The sequence below is a fragment of the Sebastes umbrosus genome, chromosome 16 (genome assembly GCF_015220745.1).
Source record: "Sebastes umbrosus isolate fSebUmb1 chromosome 16, fSebUmb1.pri, whole genome shotgun sequence".
In the NCBI taxonomy this organism is placed as follows: Eukaryota; Metazoa; Chordata; class Actinopteri; order Perciformes; family Sebastidae; genus Sebastes; species Sebastes umbrosus.
The window spans coordinates 22,478,364-22,502,693 of record NC_051284.1 but is presented as its reverse complement, the minus strand read 5'-3'; the positions used below and the strand labels follow the sequence as shown (position 1 = coordinate 22,502,693).

The 24,330-nt window shown below is 39.2% G+C and overlaps 2 protein-coding genes and 2 gene segments (V, D, J or C); 2 read left to right on the top strand and 2 right to left on the bottom strand.

The window, feature by feature from the left end:
* Positions 1-24,330, bottom strand: part of LOC119504151 (immunoglobulin lambda-1 light chain-like) — an 88,525-nt gene that overhangs the window by 21,146 nt on the left and 43,049 nt on the right. Inside the window, exon 3 of the mRNA XM_037796246.1 lies at positions 8,641-8,647. Coding sequence (XP_037652174.1) covers positions 8,641-8,647 — 7 coding nt within the window. The remainder of the gene's footprint in view (positions 1-8,640; positions 8,648-24,330) is intronic.
* The window catches only part of LOC119504145, a 116,148-nt gene that overhangs the window by 65,599 nt on the left and 26,219 nt on the right, over positions 1-24,330 (top strand).
* LOC119504173 lies at positions 3,399-4,069 on the bottom strand. The segment is given in 1 exon segment: positions 3,399-4,069. A coding segment is annotated over 1 exon segment (387 nt).
* slc1a8b (solute carrier family 1 member 8b) lies at positions 8,807-22,885 on the top strand. Its single transcript, XM_037796223.1, has 11 exons — positions 8,807-9,840; positions 11,711-11,790; positions 12,324-12,539; positions 16,551-16,593; positions 16,707-16,920; positions 18,541-18,640; positions 20,209-20,442; positions 20,602-20,796; positions 20,885-21,019; positions 21,120-21,270; positions 22,563-22,885. Exons 1-11 carry the CDS (start codon positions 9,673-9,675, stop codon positions 22,707-22,709), a joined length of 1,683 nt encoding a protein of 560 aa, XP_037652151.1. The 5' UTR covers positions 8,807-9,672; the 3' UTR covers positions 22,710-22,885.

Below are 24,330 nucleotides of genomic sequence, written 5' to 3'. Positions count from 1 at the left end.
AAGCAGTATTCCTCCTGATTTAGTGTCCCACGTTGCCTTCAGTGTGTTGAGAGCAGAGAAATGATTTCCATAGAGAGGAGGCTTTGCATCGTCAGCTGATCCTCCAGTGAACTGAGAAGGTTTATAGTCCTGTGAGTTCAACACTGCAGGACTCAGATGTGCCAGTCAACACAGCAGAAAGCACAACCAGCATGACTCTCATCACCATCCTCATCTGGACGCTGGCCTGCTGCTGTTTTACAGGTTCATTCACTCAGCAACATTTCAGACATGATGTGCTGCCTTTTCTCTCATTTATTTCTGCTGATAAATGAATGATTTGTTTTTGTCTGCAGGATGCAGCGGTCAGGTGACTGTGACTCAGCCTCCAGTAGTGACATCTACTCCAGGATCCACCGTCTCTCTCACCTGTAAGACCAGCCGAGCTGTTCACGGAGGCAGTTATATGTTCTGGTATCAACAGAAATCTGGACAGCCTCCAAAGCTCCTAATAAAACTTGTGAGCACACGTGTATCAGGAACAGCAGCTCGGTTTAGTGGCAGTGGAAGCAGCTCTGACTTCACTTTGACCATCAGTGGAGTTCAGACTGAAGACGCAGCAGTTTATTACTGTCAGAGTCTCCATCAAATAAACAGTGCTTGGGTGTTCACACAGTGATTTAGAGCCGTACAAAAACCTCCTTCAGTTTGACTGAAGTGAAACCGGCCTGCTGCAGGTGCAGAGGGTTGGTGAAGAGACTGTGATGAAGAGAACTGGTCCAGTGAACACAACACAAGAGTCATCAAGCAGAACCACAATGAATCTAAATAAAACTGGAACAAACTCACAGACACTCTTCCATATACAGTTTAAACTTATAATCTTGTCTCTTTCTGGGTAAACTGGGGAGGATAAACTCTTGTTGGACTTTAGCCACTGATATCAAAACATGTTGAAAAGTGTTTCAACCATCAGCTGCACAAAACAATCTGATATAACAAGAGTTGAAACCGAATCAAGATTATCTAATTTAAAAAAATACAACCATCTCCTGTACTATCAGGTGTAGTATATCAGGTTTGATTATGAGATGATCAAGAAGGTATTTTTCACAATGAATATGTTATAAAAAACAAACATTAAATTAATGATATCAATTGAAATTATTGTATAAATGAAGATTATTTCTTTAATTTTCTTTACTTTTCTACACCAGACAGAGAAATGATCACAGTCTCATTGTAACAAAGTCATTTTTTCACAGTTTTATATCAGTTGCTACATGGTTAAATGAATATGATGCTTTTTAATAATAATAACTCATAAACTCATATTAAACAGAACTGAAATATGTTATTTATCTCCAGTAAACCCTGTCAGTAGATTAAAGGCAGACAAACAGACATATCATACCAACCACAGTGGACACAAACTCATCCTTAAATCCTCAACTGCACTTCTAATATAAATATGTTTCTTCTATTATCCATTCAGATGATAGATGGTGTAAATCCAAGCAGTATTCCTCCTGATTTAGTGTCCCACGTTGCCTTCAGTGTGTTGAGAGCAGAGAAATGATTTCCATAGAGAGGAGGCTTTGCATCGTCAGCTGATCCTCCAGTGAACTGAGAAGGTTTATAGTCCTGTGAGTTCAACACTGCAGGACTCAGATGTGTCAGTCAACACAGCAGAAAGCACAACCAGCATGACTCTCATCACCATCCTCATCTGGACGCTGGCCTGCTGCTGTTTTACAGGTTCATTCACTCAGCAACATTTCAGACATGATGTGCTGCCTTTTCTCTCATTTATTTCTGCTGATAAATGAATGATTTGTTTTTGTCTGCAGGATGCAGCGGTCAGGTGACTGTGACTCAGCCTCCAGTAGTGACATCTACTCCAGGATCCACCGTCTCTCTCACCTGTAAGACCAGCCGAGCTGTTTACAGTGACAGTAGTTATGGTCATTATATGTTCTGGTATCAACAGAAATCTGGACAGCCTCCAAAGCTTCTAATAAAATTTGCGAGCACACGAGAATCAGGAACAGCAGCTCGGTTTAGTGGCAGTGGAAGCAGCTCTGACTTCACTTTGACCATCAGTGGAGTTCTGACTGAAGACGCAGCAGTTTATTACTGTCAGAGTCTCCATCAAATAAACAGTGCTTGGGTGTTCACACAGTGATTTGTAGTCGTACAAAAACCTCCCTGAGTCCGACTGCAGAGACACTGAGCTGTTACAGCAGGAACCGACTGCAGCTGCTGAAGAGGAAGAGACTCTGACACAGACCACTGAACACAGAGCTGACAGGAACCTCACCAAGCACACACTACACATTCACACTAATAACTTCATTAAAAACATTATTAAAATATCTAATAACACATCATGTTCTGTTCACATTTACTCTCAGCTAAAGAGACAAATGTTGCCTGATCACATATTTGAGTCATGATTTCTTCCTCCCTTAAAATCAAGTTCTCATTATTCTCCAAGTTTTGTTTTATCAAATAAAATATATGTATCATTTACTTTTCTTTACTATAATGTAATATCACTCTTTATACCAATTTAAAAAGGAGAAATATTAATATTTACATGATGAATCCAAAGCAAGTGTGCTATTAGTATACTTAATTTAAACTTAAAACAAGAGAGTATACTTTCAGTTTACTATATATGTACTTATCAGAGATATACTTAAGTATACTTAGGTTATACAGACAATTGCATAAAAGTATAGTATACTTGGATTATACTTGTTCTTAATCTTTTGATCGAGATATACTTAAGAAAAGTATAATTAAGTATTCTTGCCTTATAGGCCTACAGAAAGGTATACATGGCTTGTAGTTGTACTAACTTTTTGATAGAGTAGCCTATTAAAGTGTGTGAGAGTTTGTAAATGAATGTTTTGATATGAATTTACTTCAATTCATCAAGAATTTTCTACGTTTTGGGAATCTTCGTTCACCGTGGAGACATGTGAGAAAAATTTATTTCTTTTTTTATCATAACAAAACATCAAGTCAAATAGCAAAAGGAGAAAGTCTCTTTATGTAATACATAAATCATTAGCTAAATACTATAAGTTAAAGTATACAAAGTGAACTTTCATAAACTAAAAAGTGGGCTACAAGTTTATAACTATTAAACTAAGAGTATAGCTATTCACTTGTAGTATACTTGAACTTTACTTAACTTCATTAAATAAACTCTAAGTATACTACTTTGTCGTGAGGGTTTTCATTTTCCACAGAGAGGAGAATCAGTTGAAGTTATAAAACCAGTTCATTTCTTTCTACTCTTCATAAAATAAAAGAGCAAACACTTCATGAAGTTATGTATCAGTGAAATCTTTATTAGCAACAACATCAGTGATCAACATGACAGTTATTAAGCTCACTCACATGAAGCTGCTGAGCGACACACATTCCTCTCTAAGTTGTTGTTGTCCAACACTTTACAGCAGTGTTGTTCTCTGTCACACAAAGCTTCAGTTTCCTCTACAAGCATTCAAACTGCTATTGATCAGAGCTGCTCCCCCCCACACAGAGCTCCTGTCCTGGGCTTCAGCCGGCCCCTCTAGCCCTTACACTGGCTCCTGTGGAGGGACTGGGTCTGGCTGTGGCCCTGATGGAGGACCCTGCAGGAGTACAGCTCTCCTTCCATCCAGCGCTCCTGGCTCAGGCTCAGGGTGCTGCTGCTGCTGTAGCGGCCGCTCTTCTCCTCCTCTGAGCTGCTCAGGACCCCCTCCGTCACCTCCGTACCGTCCACCTGCCAGCTCACCACGGCTCCCTGAGGAGAGTAGCCGGTCAGCAGGCAGGCCAGCGTGGCCGAGCCCCCAGAGAGCTGCTCAGAGGAGGGGGGAAGCAGAGAGACTGAGGGCCTGACCATGGTGCCAGCTGGAGGGGAGAGCAGAGACACACAAGGAGCAGATGAACTTCCACTGTAGGACAGACAGCTGGACATGAGACAGTTATGATACCTGACAGAGGTTAACACTACTGTGGATCAGCTGTGTGCATGATACTGTGATCAGACAGAGGAGAGGAGCTGACACATGGCAGGAAATGAGGAGTTAACAAATAAAACACAATAGTAAAACTATGTTTTTTATTTAAAGTAATGAATCTTCTACTGTGGAACTCTTCATAAATATCTAATAGTTAATATGCAACATGATTTATCTGTTTTAAATGAGAACATTGTATTAATGCTCATTAAATTAAATCTTCATTATAATGTGTGACAGTAAATGATTCATCGCTGTGATGCAAATGTAACATCTGTATTCAGTTATAGACTTTATCATCTGTCTGTTTCACTTCCTTTTCTCCACTTTAAACTAACGAACTGTGAAGTCAAACTACAGCGATACTAAATGAACATATGAAATCTTAAATTTGTTTTAACGGCATTTGCAACAGTTATATACCTATCAATCGTTTAAATGTTACAGTAAAACATAAAACATAAATAAATTGAAATTAAATTTTGCTGTTATTTTCTGAACATTAAAATGTTCCTGCAGAACAAATTTACAACCAAACTTTATTAAACAAATATCTGATTGGAAAAAAAGCGAAAATATTCTGCATATATTTCACCATAACATCTTCTTTAATACTAAAAGAATATTAACATTAATATTTTCCTAAACTTCAATACCAGCCAAGCTTAATAGACATCAAAATAATATCCGCATCATGTAAATTATCCAAAATATTTTTTTAATTTTATAAAATTCTGATGCAAATTTTAGTATTAAAAGAATATTTCATGTTGTATAAATTATAAATCTCTGGTACTTACAGTTAATGATGAGTTTGGTTCCTCCACCAAAAGTCCACCACAGTGATACAAACTCATTAAGTGGCCGTACAAAAACCTCCTGCACTGTGAACAAGCATCTAACCACTGAAAATACTCTCTGCTTTCTCAATTAACACAGAAACAATTATACTTTATTGAATCTACAAACATTAAATTAATGATATCAATTGAAATTATCGTATAAATGAAGATTAATTATATAATTTTGCTTAACTTTTCTACACCAGACAGAGAAACGATCACAGTCTCCTTGTAACAAAGTCATTTTTTTCACAGTTGTATATCAGTTGCTACATGGTTAAATGAACATGATGCTTTTTAATAATAATAACTTATAAACTCATATTAAGCAGATCTGAAATATGTTATTTATCTCCAGTAAACCCTGTCAATAGATTAAAGGCAGACAAACAGACATATCATACCAACCACAGTTGACACAAACTCATCCTTAAATCCTCAACTGCACTTCTAATATAAATATGTTTCTTCTATTATCCATTCAGATGATAGATGGTGTAAATCCAAGCAGTATTCCTCCTGATTTAGTGTCCCACGTTGCCTTCAGTGTGTTGAGAGCAGAGAAATGATTTCCATAGAGAGGAGGCTTTGCATCGTCAGCTGATCCTCCAGTGAACTGAGAAGGTTTATAGTCCTGTGAGTTCAACACTGCAGGACTCAGATGTGTCAGTCAACACAGCAGAAAGCACAACCAGCATGACTCTCATCACCATCCTCATCTGGACGCTGGCCTGCTGCTGCATCAAAGGTCAGGATTATTTTCAACATAATGTTAGAAAATGATCCGATCACTTAAACTATAATTGCTGGATAAAACAAACATGAGCAGTCTACATCTTAATTAATGTGCCGTTTTTCCTCTGTTTTTCAGGATCTAGTAGTCAGGTGACTGTGACTCAACCTGCAGCAGTAACATCATCTCTTGGATCCACAGTCACTCTGACCTGTAAAACAAACCCAAAAGTTCAGACATGGTCAGATGGAGATAGTCGAGTAAACTGGTATCAACAGAAATCTGGAGAAGCTCCGAAATTGGTCATCAGCCTTGCTCAAAATCCTACAAGTGAGTTCTCTTCTAGATTCAGTGGAACAGGAGACGGAGTGAACACTGTGATGACCATCAGTGGAGTTCAGGCTGAAGACGGAGCAGTTTATTACTGTCAGAGTGCCCATGAAATAAACAGTGCTTGGGTGTTCACACAGTGATTTGTAGTCGTACAAAAACCTCCCTCAGTCCGACTGCAGAGACACTGAGCTGTTACAGCAGGAACCGACTGCAGCTGCTGAAGAGGAAGAGACTCTGACACAGACCACTGAACACAGAGCTGACAGGAGCCTCACCAAGCACACACTACACATTCACACTACACAGTATAATCACATCATACTGTACATTTCAGTTTGTCTATTGAGCAAAAAACCTTTAATGACATCATGATGAATTTTATACTTTAGCACAAGAACTGCTTTATATTTTATTCCACTGTCTCCCCCCCTGTCCTCACTAATTAAGATAGTGAAACTAATAGTTGCGTGTTATTTTCCACAGATAGAAGTTTAGAAGATATAAAACTATTTACTTTCAGAATATAAACAAACTACATTAGAAAACGATCTCATGAGGAGTGGGGTGGGAGTCACCATTAGCTAGTTTTGTAATTTCTTATTTTATGTTTTATTTATTCATTATTTTTTTTTGGAGGGTATCTATCTATTATTTTTATTATCATAATTATTATCATTATTATTATTATTATTATTATTATTATTATTATTATTATTTTTATTATCATCATTATTATTATTATTATTATTATTATTATTATTATTATCATTATTTTTAATTAATTGTTATTGTTAATAATTCCAAATGCATATCTTTAAAATCAATCAAATTTGATCACAAAGAAAAACAAAGTACATTTACTCAAGTGCATTTTTGAGGTACTTTTGGAGTATTCTTCTTTCCGCTATATTCTCTTTCTACTCCATTACATTTTAGAGGAAAATATACTGTATATCTTAATACAATTCTTTTTTCATTCAAGTTCATTCACTCAGCAACATACAGATGTTCATGGTCCCCTGAGGATTAATCCTACTGACTTTAACTTTAGCACCACCATGAGATTGATCTTTTAGTTTTTAGTCAAATGTCTCCAAAGCTATTGGATGGATTTTCAGGAAATTTGGGTTCAGATATTCACGGTGCCCAGAAGATCTGCTACAAAGACTTATGTGATCCCCTGACTCCTGTTGTAGGAACACCCACATGTAATTGGTGGATTTGCACAAAATGTTCTATAGACTTTCATGGTTCCTGCAGCAGATATGGGTGGTAATTCTCTGTAGGTTCATCACTATGAGAAACCGCTTTCACATTGCCATTTGATAAATGTTATTATCAAATATTGACCGTAGCCACTTTAACGATGTGTGTGAGAGTGTGTGTGTCGAGTGATGGGCTCTAAAGTTGGACCATTTTGCGGTTAATTTGGGGGATTGTTTGTTTATCTTAGGGCTAAATTTAGAATACCTTTTTGGATTTATGGTAATTAAGATTTAAATTTTGCAGGGGAAAAAGCTCACAAACAAACTGAGTGTGTCCCTTTCGTACCATTCGATGATCTTCCTGCGTGCATTGTTCAAGACGAGGATTAAACGTTATTGGATTGGTTACAGCTGACGTAGGCAGACATTGTTGGACAGGAGAGAGACAACTTTGGATCCGTTCCCAGGTCAGCATGCACGCTGTGACGGCAGCAGACATCCAGTAGGCCGACTACAGAATTAACAAGACATGCAAACAACATGTGACAATAGACACAACTTGGGAAGCTTGTAACAATGGCATGCCATGATGTTAACAGCTCTCTTGGTACTGTAGCTCATATCCCACTGTTTTTTTTTTTCTTTTTATATATATATATATGTATTCCTCTAGATTATTTTCCTATCATCTACAGCCATACGTAAATTAATCTGATTCCACCTTTTAGAGATGCTGAAATTACAGCGAAAATATCCACCAACATGGCAGCTATCACTTGTCTGCAAACACATTCAGCCTTAAAGTCCTCTGAGGCTGCTTCTCTGGGCCAACAAGGCATTATTTGCCAATTAAAATGCCAAGTCCTGACGTTAAGGCCTCTCGGTGCACGCCCTGATCCCTACATAGACGATACAGCCTAACGTCATGTAAGACCAGAGGACAAGTGACATGTCCTGAACCCTGAGGACTGATGCTGGCGTCTTACCTTTGGCCTCTGGTAATCCTGCCAACTCCTTCATGTACTCTTAGTGAAATCAAAACTCACCATTATTATGTCCTTAGAAAGCATCAATAGAGTGACGTACGTTTTGTAGGCCAACCAGGAAGTTAGCGTCACCCTGGGTTCCCTCGACAAGAAGCCAATGAGATTTTTCTATTGGGTTTTGGATTATTGCAGCTCTGTGGCAAACACATGTTTATGATACTCACGTGTTTTGTTCAAGATAATCTTCACAAATGAACACAGCTTTTATGATTTTTGAAGTGTTAATGCAATCGCCAGAAGTATAAAGCTAACATTAGGCTATAAGCAAACTACACCACAGTCGCATGAACGCAAGTATACACAACGAGGCTGTAAAAGCTTGTAAAGGACGAGTCGGCGTGATGACGTTTTGTAGCCTCATTTAGCCACTTGTTAGCAACCGTCTTTTTTAAGACACATAAAAGCTTCAAAATTCTCGAGTGGGATACTTACTGACGTATTTTAACCGTAGAAGAAAACGTTAAAGTCTCTGAAGCTTGTGTTAACCACAGACCTAAAATGCTAACTCGTTTCCAAATCTTAGGACTCATTTCTGCAGCACTGTTATACCAGTGATCATAGAAACAATACCAAAAGTTTATTTTTTTTTGTCTTATTCATAATTCCTTTCAATAATAATAATAACTTTATTTATATAGCACCTTTAAAAACAGAGTTTACAAAGTGCTTTGACAGGATACAAGGCAATATGACAACAGAAAGCCAAACAAAAGCAAGACAAAACTAAGCTAATAAGGTTCGTCTTGTGAGTATATCAGTGTCATCTAATTAGTTAATGAACCCCAAATCTGACTGATTGGAGCATGTAGAACATACATACATACATACATTATCTGTAACCGCTTATCCTATTCAGACATGGGGCAAAGGCGGGGTACACCCTGGTCAGGTCGCCAGACTATCACAGGGCTGACACTTAGAGACAGACAACCAATCACGCTGACATTCACACCTATTTAGAGTCAACAATTAACAATTAATGAATGTCTTTGGACTGTGGGAGGAAACCGGAGAACCCGGAGAAAAACGCTAACACGGGGAGAACATGCAAACTCCACACAGAAGGGCCTCAAGCGACCCTGTGACCCCACGACCCTCTTGCTGTGAGGCGACACTGCTAGAACATAACATATCCAACAAAATGCAAGTCACAGAGGTCAATGAGCCAAGTTTCATGAGGGGGATGACTTAGAGGCGGGTTGTAATAACTCATAATGAGCTATGAACGGTGGAGCTAATCGGTGCTGAGCCTCTTTGATAAGCCTGAGTGGCTGCGGGGAAGCCACTGGGATAGGGATAATCCTTTTAGGCAACAGGAATCAGTTGGTCAACACTTGCTCTCTCAGTCTGGGTGAGCTCCTCAGTGTGAGACAGGACCCATAATTTGATCAGAAATCACTAGCTGTCCTCCGCCTCAGATCCTGTGGGGTACATACTGATCTACCTCACTCACTCAGCAGATTCGGATACCTCAGGGGGGAGGGGGAGGTCTGCTGGGATACGGACCGAGCCTGAGTCATGATGGAATGGTTGAAAAAGGTGATGAAGAATATGGTGTCATTGAAATCCAGGGTGTACGTGAAGGACTACTTGAAGAGGAACGGCCTGCTGACGCTCTCGGTCTTTGCTGTAGTGACGGGCTGTGTGCTCGGATTTCTCCTCAGGACGTTCAACCTGTCCACACAGGTAGGAATGGATGACTTACAGACTTCCATTATATTGCCTATTATTACCTGGATAGACTGTGGTGGGATGTTTAACACACTGTGTGCAAAAAAAAAAACTCTACATCCAGGATGTTAAGTAACAGCCAGTCTGTCCTGAGACTGTAGTTAAAGCCACTTATGTAATAGTGAGAGTGGAAGCAGGTATAGAAGCAAAAGATCAGGAACAACAGGGAAGCAGAAATAGTTAAAGCTGCTGTAATCAATATTTTTATATTAACACTGGAGCACCTGAGCACTTTTCAGATGTGCCCAAAGACTATATTTAGTATGATAAGCAATAATGCCACAACATGGTCAAAATTCTTGAAATTTGGTATCATTTGGGAAAGAATCTAAGAGTACAACTTTCAAAATGTTTACATCACATGAAAAAAATCACACTTTTATTAATATTCAAAATCAGGATTTTTTTGGGAAGAATTAGGAAAAATGCTAACATTGTGTTTATTAAATGTTTTCCATATTTTTTTACACTGCATATGGGTGCATATTTTTCATATTCAATTTGTTATGAGTTCATAGATAACAAATACTTAATTGTGCTCGTTGTAGTTTCTGAGATACAACTGTTTTCTTATCATGCTATATCTAGTCTTTGGGCACATGGGACTACTGGTTTCCCTAAAATATAACAGAACAGTACTCCCATGTGCCCAAATACTAGATTTAGCATAAGAAAAAACTCACTTTTCAGGCAATCGGGTTGACCGATTTGGAATATTTCTTCACATTTGTGCTTAGGCAAGTCCAGAGAACACTTCCAGTAAAGGAAATCAAAAAAAATTTCAGTTGCGGGCTCAAATGGGTTAAAAAAAAAAGAAGGTAAAAACCCCCACTGCACCCCATACCTGCTCAGCACCAAACATCAGATATACACAGCTTATAACTAGCTGGTGAACATAGTGGAGCATTTAGCAGCTAAAGAACCAAAAATGTCCCTTGGTTGTTGGTGGAGACCAAAACAGAGCTGAAAGAGAGTGAATTTTGGACTTAAATTCATCAGATGGCCAGAAACACGACTCCAAACAAGTTCATGATGCTATGTAACTGCTGGATGTGTAAATAGGCAAATATTGCTAACAATGGACAAAAAATCAATTTAGAAATGTTTAAATGTCTGTTTAAAGGCTGCATGTACTCCCGACGTTATGCTACTGTGTAATGTACAGTAAGATGCTCTAAATGAATTTGGTAGCTTATGTGTTTTGGCAGAGGCTGAATCAATGATTAGTGTCCAGTGTGTTCAGCCATTTAACCTTATGTGCTGGCACAAGCCCCAAAAAACATTCAGCATCGAAATCTGCTGAGCAGAGAAAGAATCTGTGAAACACAAATAGCAGATTGGAACACAGGGACAAAGCAGTTGTTTTACCTGCCGATTGGGAATAAGGACAATTAACATACAAGTTACACTCAAATGAAGCAAATAAAAAACATTATTTCAGAAAAAAAAACATTTAAAGAGACAGTGTGTAGGATTTAGTGGCATCTAGGGGTTGCAGATTGCAACCAACTGAGTGCCCCTCCGCTTACTCTTTCCAAAAACTGCGGTAATGTGAGCCGCCGAGTGCAAAACCATGGTAACGCCAACAGAAGTCAGACGGCGGCTGAGTAAATCTGAAGGGCTCATTCTAATGAAAACACAGTGATTCTTAGTTTCAGGTGAATATACACTAAAGAAAACATAGTTATGAATATTATATTCTATTTCTTTAAACGGCCCCCCTGAAATGTTCCTTTAAAGGTGTGTTTCAATGCAAGCAAAAGTAATTTGGTCCTTACTGTCGTAAAAACAAGGTTTGCTTCAGGTGTTTCTCTCTCAAACACAGGCTAAGATCTACTTCTCCTTCCCCGGAGAACTGCTGATGAGGATGTTAAAGATGTTGATTCTGCCGCTCATCACCTCCAGGTAAGGAAAAGTCTTCACTATGTGTAAATCCAGACAAATGGCATGGTGAAATACAACTGCGAACAGCTGCCATGTTTTGAACCGTGTCATATTAAAGTGGTCACATTATGAAACGCACGAAAGAATTATGAAACGCACCACTCCTCCAATGAACCAACAGATAAACATTCTGATGTTATTATAGCTGTAAGATTAAGCACCAACCACACACAACTTCCCATACATAATATATGTATTAATTATTCACATCTCATCACCTGGAAGTCCTTTTATATATATACAGATTGATTTATATTTGTTACACATCTGAAGCTCCATTTTCAAAGAAGTAATATGAGTACAAATGTTAGTTAATAATAAATATATATATATATATATATATATATATATATATATATATATTGTTGGAGAATATGTCTTTAGATGAAAGAAGTCTGGCTAATCCTGGTGGTTCACTTTTGAAATGAGTTAAAAAAATGTGAGCATTTCACAGTTTAAACCAATAATTGGACACCTCCTGTTTTCCCATCCAGTCTTATGTCCGGCCTGTCAGCCATGGACACGAAGGCAAGCGGTCGGCTGGGAGTACTGACCATCACCTACTACCTGTGGACGACCTTCATCGCTGTCATCGTCGGCATCGTGCTGGTGCTCATCATTCACCCAGGGACGGGCTCAGAGAAGGACGGCCACCATTCAAGTTCAGGGCCTGTTATGACCTCCGCTGACGCTCTGCTGGACCTCATCAGGTAAACACTGACAGACACAAACACACTTTGTCAAAGTGAACATAGTGATGGGAACTGTCGCCATCTTGGTTTTTGCCCGTCTTCATCTTGTATTTTGCAACCAGAAGTGATACGAGAGGGTGGAGCTAAGTACGCTGAATAAGACATATTTAGGCGATATTACAATTAACGTTCATGAACTGAAAACACACTGTGAAAGGGTTAAAGTTGTAAGACGAAAACACGGACAACAGACAATGGACAACAGGACAACGCTGTGGTAGCGACCTGTCAATCACAAGACAGCCACGCCCTAAAGCATACCCTGCTTTATGGACATAAACTAAGGTCTCCTGGGGGAAAGTCTTTTTTTTTTTGGATCAATCCATCTCCCCTCCCGTCCACCAGTAGTGGACTTTCCTACTTGTTATACCCGTTATAATTCAATAATGTTTTTATTCAACGTATTTTCATTCACGGCCGCTCGATATACTACGTCCCCTGCTCTGCGCATCGCTCGTTGCTCTACGTCACTTGCTGCAGCCGTCCGCAGACTTAAAAGACAAACGTAATCCGCAACGAAATACGTTTCCTTCCAAACATAATTCAGAATGCAATTTAGTTGCATGGGAATGTAATTTTTAGGAGACAGGGCTGGTTTACAATGTTTATTGAGGTAATAACTCAAGTGAGAAGTAGGCTCATTTTCTCATAGACTTCTATACAATCAGACTTCTTTTAGCAACCAGAGGAGTCGCCCCCTGCTGGCTGTTAGAAAGAATGCACGTTTAAGACACTTCAGCATTGGCTTCACTTTTCAGACTCGGAGGTAGCCCACTGTCTTTACCTGACCTCTGGCATGATGCAATGTAATTCCTCCCTTCAGGATGAAAAAGAGTTTACAGCCATGCTATCGGCTCTGTGAGGCTGTATTCTGAGCTGAAAGCTAATGTTAGCATGCTAACAAGCTCGCAATGACAACAGAAGTAAGCGAACTTCGGTGCCAATCCATCTGGATGTTGAGATAAACGTACATCACTATATAAGTGAAAACTTTAACCTGCTGGTGACGCTATAGAGGAAAGGTCAGGGGATCACCAAAGTCTTTAGGATTCAGAATATTCCTGAGTGAAGTTCACTAGTGACATACTTGGGGTCTTGGAAAATATCCAATGACTGGAAAAAGTTTACCACCTTCAATTCTTCCATAAAATGAAAAAAAGCCCCCTCTTGGTTCAGGCTTTTCAGGAGATTCACGATTTTCCCACTCCATCCTGCTGAGGATTTGCTGTGTAATACCCTGTAACCCCTGAGGAAAACCAGTGCAGACCAATTAAATCCAGTACAGATCCAGTTCTGACATTTGACCTCGCCGTGCTGTCCCTCAGGAACAGGAAGCTCCCTAATCACACAATCTCAAGGGATCAGTTTGAATCCTGGAATAGCTCTCACAACTAAACAATGTCAGGCATCAGGAAATTCTCAGCGAGTAAAGCTTCCTGAAAGTGTGGTTTCTTCTACCATTCAGTGAACACCAGAAAATATATAACTAGAAGTGCACTTGGAGAGCGCAGACCTCCGCCAAGGCAGGTTTCATGTACGTCGTTGCCCCCCGCCGCCATTCAGCTTGCGCCATAATCCACATGTGTTTTTGTTTATGTTGAGATGAGCTGTACGTCGCTGTCCCCCCGCTGCGACCTGAACGTGTCATCAGTAACACTGCGCATGTCTTAAAGCCTGTTGTGTTAATGCACAGGCTGAGCGGAGTTATTAAAAATAATTCCCGAAGACGGATCATGACCCGGATCGCCACCAAAATCGAATGGATTGTTCATTGTGCCACACACCACCCCTCCAAAAACTTTCATTCAAATCCATCACAGACTTTTGGAGTAATCGTCCAAACGGACAAACCAACAAACCAACAAACGCCGGTGAAAACATAACCTCCTTCCTAGGCCTGACAGCATATTTGAATTATTACATATGATAACACCAATCAGAATCTGAATCTACACCTTTTTGTCAGCAGGGGAAACGTTTCAGCATTAAATTAAAGAGAAGGAAAAAAATGTGCCTGTAAGACAGTTGCAGTGTCACTCTTACGCAGCAGGTCGGCTAAGAATAGGGAGACAGTTAATTGTGATCCGTTAAGCCTGCACTTTCTCAGAAGGTCCTTGTGCAGCAGCGTTACGCGCCGATAGAGACGGCAGAAATCCACTAATCGTAACCTTCGTCTTAAACCTGATTATTATTAGTGAGCTGTATCTGTTGCTGTAACAAAGGTCAGGTGTACGTTTCAGTCCTCTTACGTGTTTGACGAGCTTGTTTCCCCGAGTTCAATGTCATTGACGTATGTTGTATTAATGCAATCCCTGTGCACCTTCCACCACATGTGAATGCCTCTCCCTGTTTCTCTGTGTTGCGTGAACATGTGTCTCCTGGTTTCGCTGGAGTTTACTTTGTGCTACTCTTGTGCCTGCACAGTAATTGGGGCCGGCCTTTATTTGTTCGAGGCGACCACGACCACGTCCATCATTAGAGACTCGCTTTTTATTTAACTAACGGCTTTTATCTGAGAACTAAAGGGGATAGATGTAAGAATCAGAAATTGCTCGTTAACAGTGACACCTGTGGCCGTTAAGTCAGCGACAGTCCGCGTCCTGTTGCTCGCACTTGTAGACTTCGTATACGCAAGCGAGCATCGGTCAAAACAGTGAGGCGACACACTAAAATCACGATATCACTATATATTTCTCATGCTTGGCAGTAATGTTAGCTTACCAAACGAAGGTCCCTCCATGAATGAAAGGCCCGGCCGATGTTGATACTAGTGTCAACTTTTCCTGCTTCCACGGGGGAGACACCGTAGTTTTGGTCTCCTGGGCCAGACTCAATAACGTTACTCGCTCCGGAGTTAACCCCCGACGTCACTCCACTCAGCAGCAGGGAAACAAGACGAGGGAAACTTCTGTTGGTCTTGAGGAGCTGCAGCATTTGTTTCTGCACAAACTGCAACTTCCACTGATATTCTCAAAGCCAAACTTACTCTGTTCTGCCCTGCTGCTCGCACGTTGTCTCACACACCCTGACGTTGGTCACATTCTTGTTTTGCAAGATGGGCTTCACTAGATAGAACTTTGTTTTTTTTATGCTTCCATGGAGTTGGTGTTGGAGTCTGAGCTGTCTTTTGTTGGCGTTAGCGGAAAGCTAAAAATAAAGGCACTCATGAGCACACATGACGTCACATCCTTTGGATTTTCCCGAAAAAAAACGGCCCGCATTTTTCACATTAAAAGCAGACTTGGGAAATAAAGTCTAATTTTTGATGTTAGGTTACAACCTGTTCACACACTGTCAATAAAAAACTTTTAAAAACTTACATGCAGTCCCTTTAATTTAAAGTAATTCCAACAGCCAGTAGAAATATTCTGATAAATCACGTAATTAAAAGTAGCATTTCCACATAATAGAAATGTCCGCTTTGAAAATGTTAGTTTAGTAAAATACATATAAAATGTACTTGAAGTATCAAAAGTAGTGGTAGCAGTCCATGCAGATAAATTCCCATTGTAAGTGGTTTACAATTAAAATGATGAATTAACATGTATTTTACTGTTTGTGGAGCTAATATAGCTCCTATTATATACAATTGGGGGTTTTGATTTGTAACAATGCATTGTATTTTTATAAGTTGATTTTGTTTTCCATGTAAAATCTTTATTTGTAAAATAACAAGTAACTTTAACAGTCAAATGAGTGTAGTTAAGTAAACATTTCCTCTTAAATGAAGTGGAGTGGAAGTATAAAGTGACGTGAAATAGAAACATTCAAGTAAAGCACCTTGCCAAAGTGAAAACATATACAAATGTCTTCAGCTCTTTTTGAAAGCAGTGAAATATCCAAATTGGACGTATTTTCCAGGCTGTTTATTGAAATGAGTCATGCACCAAAGTCATACTGTAGGTTGAATATCGTATATTTCCATGCAGACATGATCTGATATATTTGTCCGTATGTTGTCTTTTCTAGGAACATGATCCCGTCAAATCTAATTGAAGCAACTTTTCAGCAGGTGAGTGGACAAAGGGAGGAAACTCACAATTGAATGTACAATACTGTTCATTAATTCAATGTTTACGCATATTAACAAAACCTCTGTGGTTGTTCTGTTTCATGCAACTCCAGTACCGAACGGACCTGGTACCTATTGTACAGAACGCTGATGCGAAAGAATCTCAGGCTAACTATGTGTACGTCATGCCCGACTACCACAACCCTCAACTGGGCCACCCAGTCTTCCTGGAGATCACCCCGGCCCCCGACATCAAGTATAAAATCGTCCCCAGTACCAGCAAGGGCATGAACGTACTGGGGATCGTCATCTTCTCGGCCACCATGGGTAAGACAATCACACAGCTCAATAGGTCGGCCTCCATAAAGTGTTTATAAGTTGTAACTAATGACTTCCTTGATTGTTAATCAATGCTTTATGTATCAACCAGATTACATTCATTACATTATAAGCCATAACAATCAATTTGGGTTGCCAGGTTGTGAAAAAAAAACAACAACCCTGGCTGGTGTTTATCCAACACTGACCCCTTGTCTTTCTGTCTATTTAGTTAATCAGATAGATGAACTGACTTCAAAGGAGCTTTTTGCAGTTACTAAACTTATTATTTCATAAGTATTCATTCTTTACTTAAGTAAAAACACAGAGGTATTATCGGCAAAATATAGCCTACTTAAAGATTCGAAAGTAAGTATACTGATTCTGCAGAAAAATGATATAATATATGATGTTAGATTGTTTCTGATGCAATGTAAGCAGCATTTTACTGTTGCAGTTATATATAGTTAGTAGGGCTGTCAAAGTAAACGCAAATTCGTTTTAACGTTTTAATTTCTTTAACGCATTAACGTAACTTGCGACTTTTAGGTTGTAGCAGGCTCAATTTTAGACGCTAGACTGAAGATATTGGTATCATATGAAACTAGAAGATCTAAGGAATCCATTTTGGCAAGGAAAAATTGTCATGGGTATTTTCAAAGGGGTCCCTTGACCTCGGACCTCCAGATATCTAAATGAAAATGGGTTCTATGGGTACCAACGAGTCTCCCCTTTACAGACATGCCCACTTTATGATAATCACATGCAGTTTGGGGCAAGTCATAGTCAAGTCAGCACACTGACACACTGACAGCTGTTGTTGCCTGTTGGGCTGCAGTTTGCCATGTTATGATTTGAGCATATTTTTTATGCTAAATGCAGTACCTGTGAGGGTTTCTGGACAATATTTCTCTTTTTTTTTGTGTTGTTAACTGATTTACAATGATAAATATATACATACATTTGCATAAAGCAGCATATTTGCCCACTTTCTTGTTGATAAGAGTATTAAATACATGACAAATCTCCCTTTAAGGAACATTTTGACAGATAAAAAATGTACGATTAATTGCGATTAACTATTGTAATCGATTGACAGCCCTAATAGTTAGGTAGTGTAGTCTCCCACCTATCCTCTCCAGAGTGTCACAAAATAAATTTAAGGGTCAAGTTCTGCTACACAAATCTGTACAAGTCTTTTGGGACTTTTCTCTCATTTTTGCTTCTTTTTTTTTAGACATATTGCATCATGTTTCTTCTTTGGGCCTTCTGTATACTAATTATTTATCATTTATTTTATGTAAAATCTCTCAGATAAATGTAGTGGAATAAATAGTGCAGTATTTCCTACTGAAATGTAGTGGAGAATAAGTATAAAGTAGCCAAAAGTTAGTAAAGTAAGTTTACTCAAGTGAACAAGTATCTTCAGATTGTTTCAGAACAATTGCAGACATGATAACCAGCCAACTGGACCTGGCAAAAGTTGCTCATATATCTGATCTATAAAGCATTAGTCAATTATCTATTACCCATCAATTAAGTTATTATAAACCTTTTATCAGGGTTGACTTGTAAGACAGCGGTACTATAATTACCAAACTCACATGAAAATGTATCGTCTGTTCTCAGGTCTGCTGCTGGGGAAGATGGGAGAACGTGGAGCGCCGTTGGTCAACGTGTGTCAGTGCATCAACGAGTGCGTCATGAAGATTATTAACGCTGCTATGTGGTAAGATTGCATTCTCACACACACACACACACACACACACACACACACACACACACACACACACACACACTCTCTTTGTGACGACTGTCACACACATACATCCCAAAAGAAGACAGCCGCACGGCAGAGCCAGATTATATCTAAAAATAAATCTCACACAGCAACAAGTCAAGTGTCCTTCGTGCTTCTCACGGGAGCTGATGAGTCGACTCTCGGATTACATTTGAGTGAATGCAGCAAAGCAACATAAATAAGATTAGTGCTAAATTATCTTGAATGTAAATACAATTGGTTGGGATAGCATCATACAAAGTATGCAGACACCTGACCATTTTTGAACATCTAATTCCAAAGGCATCTGCTACTATAACGGCCTCCACGCTTCTGGAGGTTGGCTGCAGGGATTTCCTCCCATTCAGCCCCAAGAGCATTAGCAAGGTCTGGCAGTGTTGCTGGGGGATAAAGCCCGATAAGGCTCACAGTCACCGATCCAATTAATCCCAAAGGTGCTGGATGGGGTTGAGGTCAGGCCAGTCAAATTCTTCCACACCAGACATGGGAAAACCTTTCTTTGTGGACCCGGCATTGTGCACGGATGTGCAGGCATTGTCAAGTTAAGGCTATTAAATAGGCGTTATCTGTCGCTATAAGCACCATAGGTGTGGTCATTAGGGGCCTACTACACCCAATAGATGTTTTTTATCATCTATTCACATGGTGGATCACCGAAAGAAGGTATGAAAGAACACAACAGCAACATCTAATGTCTGTCTAAATCTAAAAAAAGTTGTAGTTTTGTTGCCTAAACCTTACTAAGTGTTTTTGTTGCCTAACCTAAAGACGTTATAGTTTTGTTGCCTAAACCTAAAGAAGTTAAAAGTTTTGTTGCCCAAGTGTTTTTGTTGCCTAAACATAAAGAAGTTGTAGTTTTGTTTCCTAAACCTAAGGTGTAGCTTGTTGTCTAAACCAAAAAAAGTTCTAGTTTTGTTGCCTAAACCTAAAGGTGTAGTTTTGTTTGCTAAACCTAAAGGTGTAGTTTTGTTGTCTAAACCTAAAGGTGTAGTTTTGTTTCCTAAACCTAAAGAAGTTGTGGTTTCGTTGTCTAAACCTTAAGGTGTAGTTTTGTTTCCTAAACCTAAATAAGTTGTAGTTTTGTTGTCTAAACCTAAAGAAGTTGTAGTTTTGCTTCCTAAACCTAAAGAGGTTGTAGTTTTGTAGCCTAAACCTTACTAAGTGATTTTGTTGACTATACTTAAAGAAGTTGTAGTTTTGATCCTAAACCTAAAGAAGTTGTAGTTTTGTTGTCTAAACCTAAAGTGTTGCTTTTAAGTTTCACTTTTACAACGTAGTAGGACCCTACTGACCCACATCTATTGTGCTTATTGCGACCGATAACGCCCATTTAATGGCCTGATAACAGTCGAATCGGCGTTAAAAGAGGAAAGAGCCTTCCCCAAAATGTTATCATAAAAAAATTCCAAGGTTTTATTTGTCACAGCAACAAGTGTTGAAATGCCCGGTGTGTCTTGAGGTTGTGCTGAAAGGGTTATCTTCTCTCCTCCATGCAGGTACTTCCCCTTCGGCATTGTGTTCCTTGTGGCAGGGAAGATCCTGGATATGCACGACCCGGCCCACCTGGGAGAGAAGCTGGGCATGTACTTCATCACGGTCCTGTCTGGTTTGTTTGTGCACGGCCTCATCCTGCTGCCGTTCTTCTACTACTTCTTCACTCGCAAAAACCCCTTCACCTACATCAGAGGACTGCTGCAGGCTCTTGTCATTGCACTGGCCACGTCATCCAGGTAAGGAGAGAATGTTTTTTTAATGATTTCTGGTAGCCAAGCATCTATTTTTTAATCCTAGAAATATGTACTGTAAATTGTAGTTGGTCATGTTTTGGCCTGAAGCCGACTGAGTAGCCTGACCAACCAACCATTTCCTCTTGTTCTCTCCCTCTGCAGCTCAGCCACATTGCCCATCACCATGAAGTGTCTCCTGGAGAACTGTGGCGTGGACCGGCAGATCGCTCGTTTCGTGTTGCCCGTGGGAGCTACCATCAACATGGATGGGACAGCCCTGTACGAGGCAGTGGCGGCTATCTTTATCGCTCAGGTCAATGAGTACGACTTGGACTTTGGCCAGCTGGTCACTATTAGGTGAGAAGGACCACTGGGCTCATTAGTTCTTTGTGTTGAGGACCAATTTGTTTTACATCACTAACATCCCCGGCTCTTGTCTCTTCAGTATAACGGCAACAGCAGCCAGCATTGGGGCAGCTGGGATACCTCAAGCCGGTCTGGTTACCATGGTGATTGTCCTGACCTCTGTGGGGTTGCCGCCTGCTGACATCTCTCTGATTGTGGCCATCGATTGGGTTCTGTGAGTATCACAAGAATGATTATACTATTCAGAGCATACGTGGGTGTTATAGGGACTGTTGGGGCAATGTGTAAATTATTTTTTTCTCCCTCATTCTCAGCGATCGGTTCCGGACGATGATCAATGTTCTTGGTGATGCCTTAGCTGCTGGGATTATGGCTCATTTATGTCGGAAGGACTTTGAGACGGAAGCCCCTGCTGCTGCAACCCCTACCCCTACGGAAACCACTTACGGAGCTTGCCCCAGCCGGGTAAGAGGACAATTTCTATTTGTTGAGGTTAAACTACACATGCACATGTGAAGATTTAAAATTCCTGAAAATTTTATTTGAAATCTCAAGTATTTCTCTAAACTATACTATTAAATATTAAGAAACTATAATGGAAAAACAACACTAACAGTTTACAGCCATGCTAGCAGCTCTGTGAGGCTGTACTTCCAGATCGCATACTTTTTCTTTTTACTTTTATTACATACTGCAGCTGCAGTATGCATACAATTAAAACATACTACTACCTCATGACTACTACATCATAACATAGCGCCTTGAAATTTGACCCTCACACTAAATAGTATGGTAGTACGGGTATTGGAACGCACCTAAGGTTTTACCATGTTCACCATCTTAGTTTAGCATGTTAGCATGCTAACATTTGCTGATTAGACACAAAGTACGGTGTATGAGATCAGCCTGAGTACAGCTGACGCCGATAAGAATGGCATTAATTTTGCAGGTATTTGGTCATAAAGCAAAGTCGACGAATTAAGACCTCATGATGGCGCTATCCAAAGTGATGGCAGTAGCATGGCTAAAAACTCAGCCAATCTACTTTATCAGGACTGCGTGTACATATGGTTTGGACAGCGGTATCAATAATAATAATAACAAAACAACAACTGTTATTACATTATTTTGATAAACTTGGTGCGTGGAAATATGTGACATCAGCTTTTCCAGCTGAGCCCGGCCCACTTTAAAATAGAAAAGCATTGACAAAAACACAAATACAGAAATCTCGATTGAAATAAATGTTTTTGCAACTGTTCATGTAGGAAACCCACAGCTGTTAGTATGAAAATGTGTTTTCAGGGCCTTTGAATTAGTCAGGGCACTGGAAATGTGGACTATGATGCAGCTTTTTAAGCATTAGACATTTTTTACCCCCTTGTTTTGACTTTTTGATATATTTTGGAACCATGTATTACTACTTAATAACTGTAATTTTTCAATAATTTTGTTGTTGCATTAGTTTGTGCGTCGTTGGCTTTTTAAACATCAACACGGTTGCAAATTGATGTACTGCTTTAGTCTAGGCCTATGTACTTAGTTGTCATCTAATCTAAACAGTATTCACACTCACACAAAATTGTGAATAGGATGTAATAGAAAATGTTACTGCTAATTATAAGAGACATTTTTTTACCTCATCGTATTCAATTTCAAAATTATTTTATAAATCATTTTCATGTAATTCTAGAAAAAGCAAACCTGTGAGAACTATTTTTACAAAGTTAACTAACTTGGTGACTTCCTCCCTACAGAGAGACACAGTAATCTCCTTCGGCAATCAGAGCGTGGCGATGTCTGATACCCCTCTGATCACACACCGCTGCGATTATGTGTTTGAGGTGGATGGAGAAAACGTGCTGGAGAGACCTGTGGGCAACTACAACCTCTGCCACGTCTGAGACACTTTCACAGGATGGGAAACTGCCTTCTACAGCACATAAGATTCACCTCTTTGGATCAAAGAGACCATCATCTGACTGAGGCCCAAAAAAATCCAGTTAATATTAGGTTTCTGTTCTAAATGAGACCAAAGTTTGAGTATATTGTGGTGTCAGGGTTTAGCGGCTTCAATAGATTTTGCCAGTGCCATGCTGAAAACTTCATTACTTGATATATTATGTTTCCATTCAGTTCTGACTGTGAGGAAATGCATTAAGTTTCACATGTAACCTAAACTCTGAATGCGCAGACATGATAATGTGTTGCACTATGACACGCACTAGATGGAGATTAGCATTTATCAGTTATAGCGACGACACTTTCACAGTAGGCCTGTCCTAATGAAGTTCGATCAAGGTTTTGAGTTGCCTTAACATGATCTCAGTTTTGACAATAATTCTGAGAACCTGAAAGACTTGAAAGTAAAACAAACGAGCAAATGAATTTGGTTGAAGTGAACAAGGTATTTATATGGATAGACGTTAATAACAAAAAATATTTACATGATCCCAGCAACATTATGTGTTTTTATACCTATGCTTTGAATTTTGTTTTTTTCTAATAAAAACCATGCTGTACTTCCAAGTCCTGTCAATGGGTAGTTTTATTTTTAGACTTAATTCTGCAAAACTATTTTTACAACTTTATTAGGACCTGTTGTGAGTTAGATCAGTGAGGTCTGCGAACCCAAGGCAGTACTTCTACTTTTAACAGAAAGAAAGAAGAAAAAATAGCTTGACATCTCAACCATTAATTACTTTTAGCTATATAGCTATAATATAATATCTTTAATAATAAATACAGATATAATTTCGTCCATAAGTAACACAATGACAGAACATTTTGGCACAATACTACTTTTTTCAATATCATTTCCAATATTACTCAATATCATGTGCAATATTTTAGTCTATTTTAGTTAATTTATTTTACTTAATGTATCTTACTTTTGTTATTCTATTAATTATTCTGATTACTTCTTATACACTGTATTCATTACTCATTCACACATATATTCACACATTTTTTATTCTTATGTTGTTGTAATTTTTGAGCAATATCTAGCAAAATAATTTCTTAAAGTTACTTAAAGTTTTATCTTATCTCTCTATGACTATTCACTATTTTGGTCATGGGTTTCATACCCCTGTAATAAAACATCTAAAAGCAAGAATCCCATCAGATGGGGGTTCCTGGAACAAAATCTTATCAAATGGGGGTCTAATTTGTGTCAGTTTAGGGGTCCTTGATGTGAAAAAGTTTGGAAACCATTGTGCTAAACATCAGCCCCACACAATTTTTTTTATTATATTACTGTATAAACAGTAAATACACTATAAAGATCAGCATACAGTCAAAATTGATAGCGAAAAGCACCAGATAAATTGTTTGAAATGTCCAACTTTTGCCACTCAAAGTGGTAGCAATGTCATATTAACGTAAAACTGACCAAATCTAATGGAAAGAAAAAAGAGAAAAACTAAGCCCATAAATCATCAATTGCATGATCATTGTCATGGTGACTATGGCTGATGAGGTTGCATGGGTCAGGCTTGGAGGTGCAGCCCAGCCCAGCTCGTC

Excerpts from the sequence above, each read along its gene's own strand:
- slc1a8b (XM_037796223.1), top strand. The coding sequence starts at position 9,673 with ATGATGGAATGGTTGAAAAAGGTGATGAAGAATATGGTGTCATTGAAA. Across the intron at positions 20,443-20,601 it reads GCACTGGCCACGTCATCCAG|CTCAGCCACATTGCCCATCA; the intron begins GTAAGGAGAGAA and ends CTCCCTCTGCAG. Across the intron at positions 21,020-21,119 it reads GTGGCCATCGATTGGGTTCT|CGATCGGTTCCGGACGATGA; the intron begins GTGAGTATCACA and ends CCTCATTCTCAG.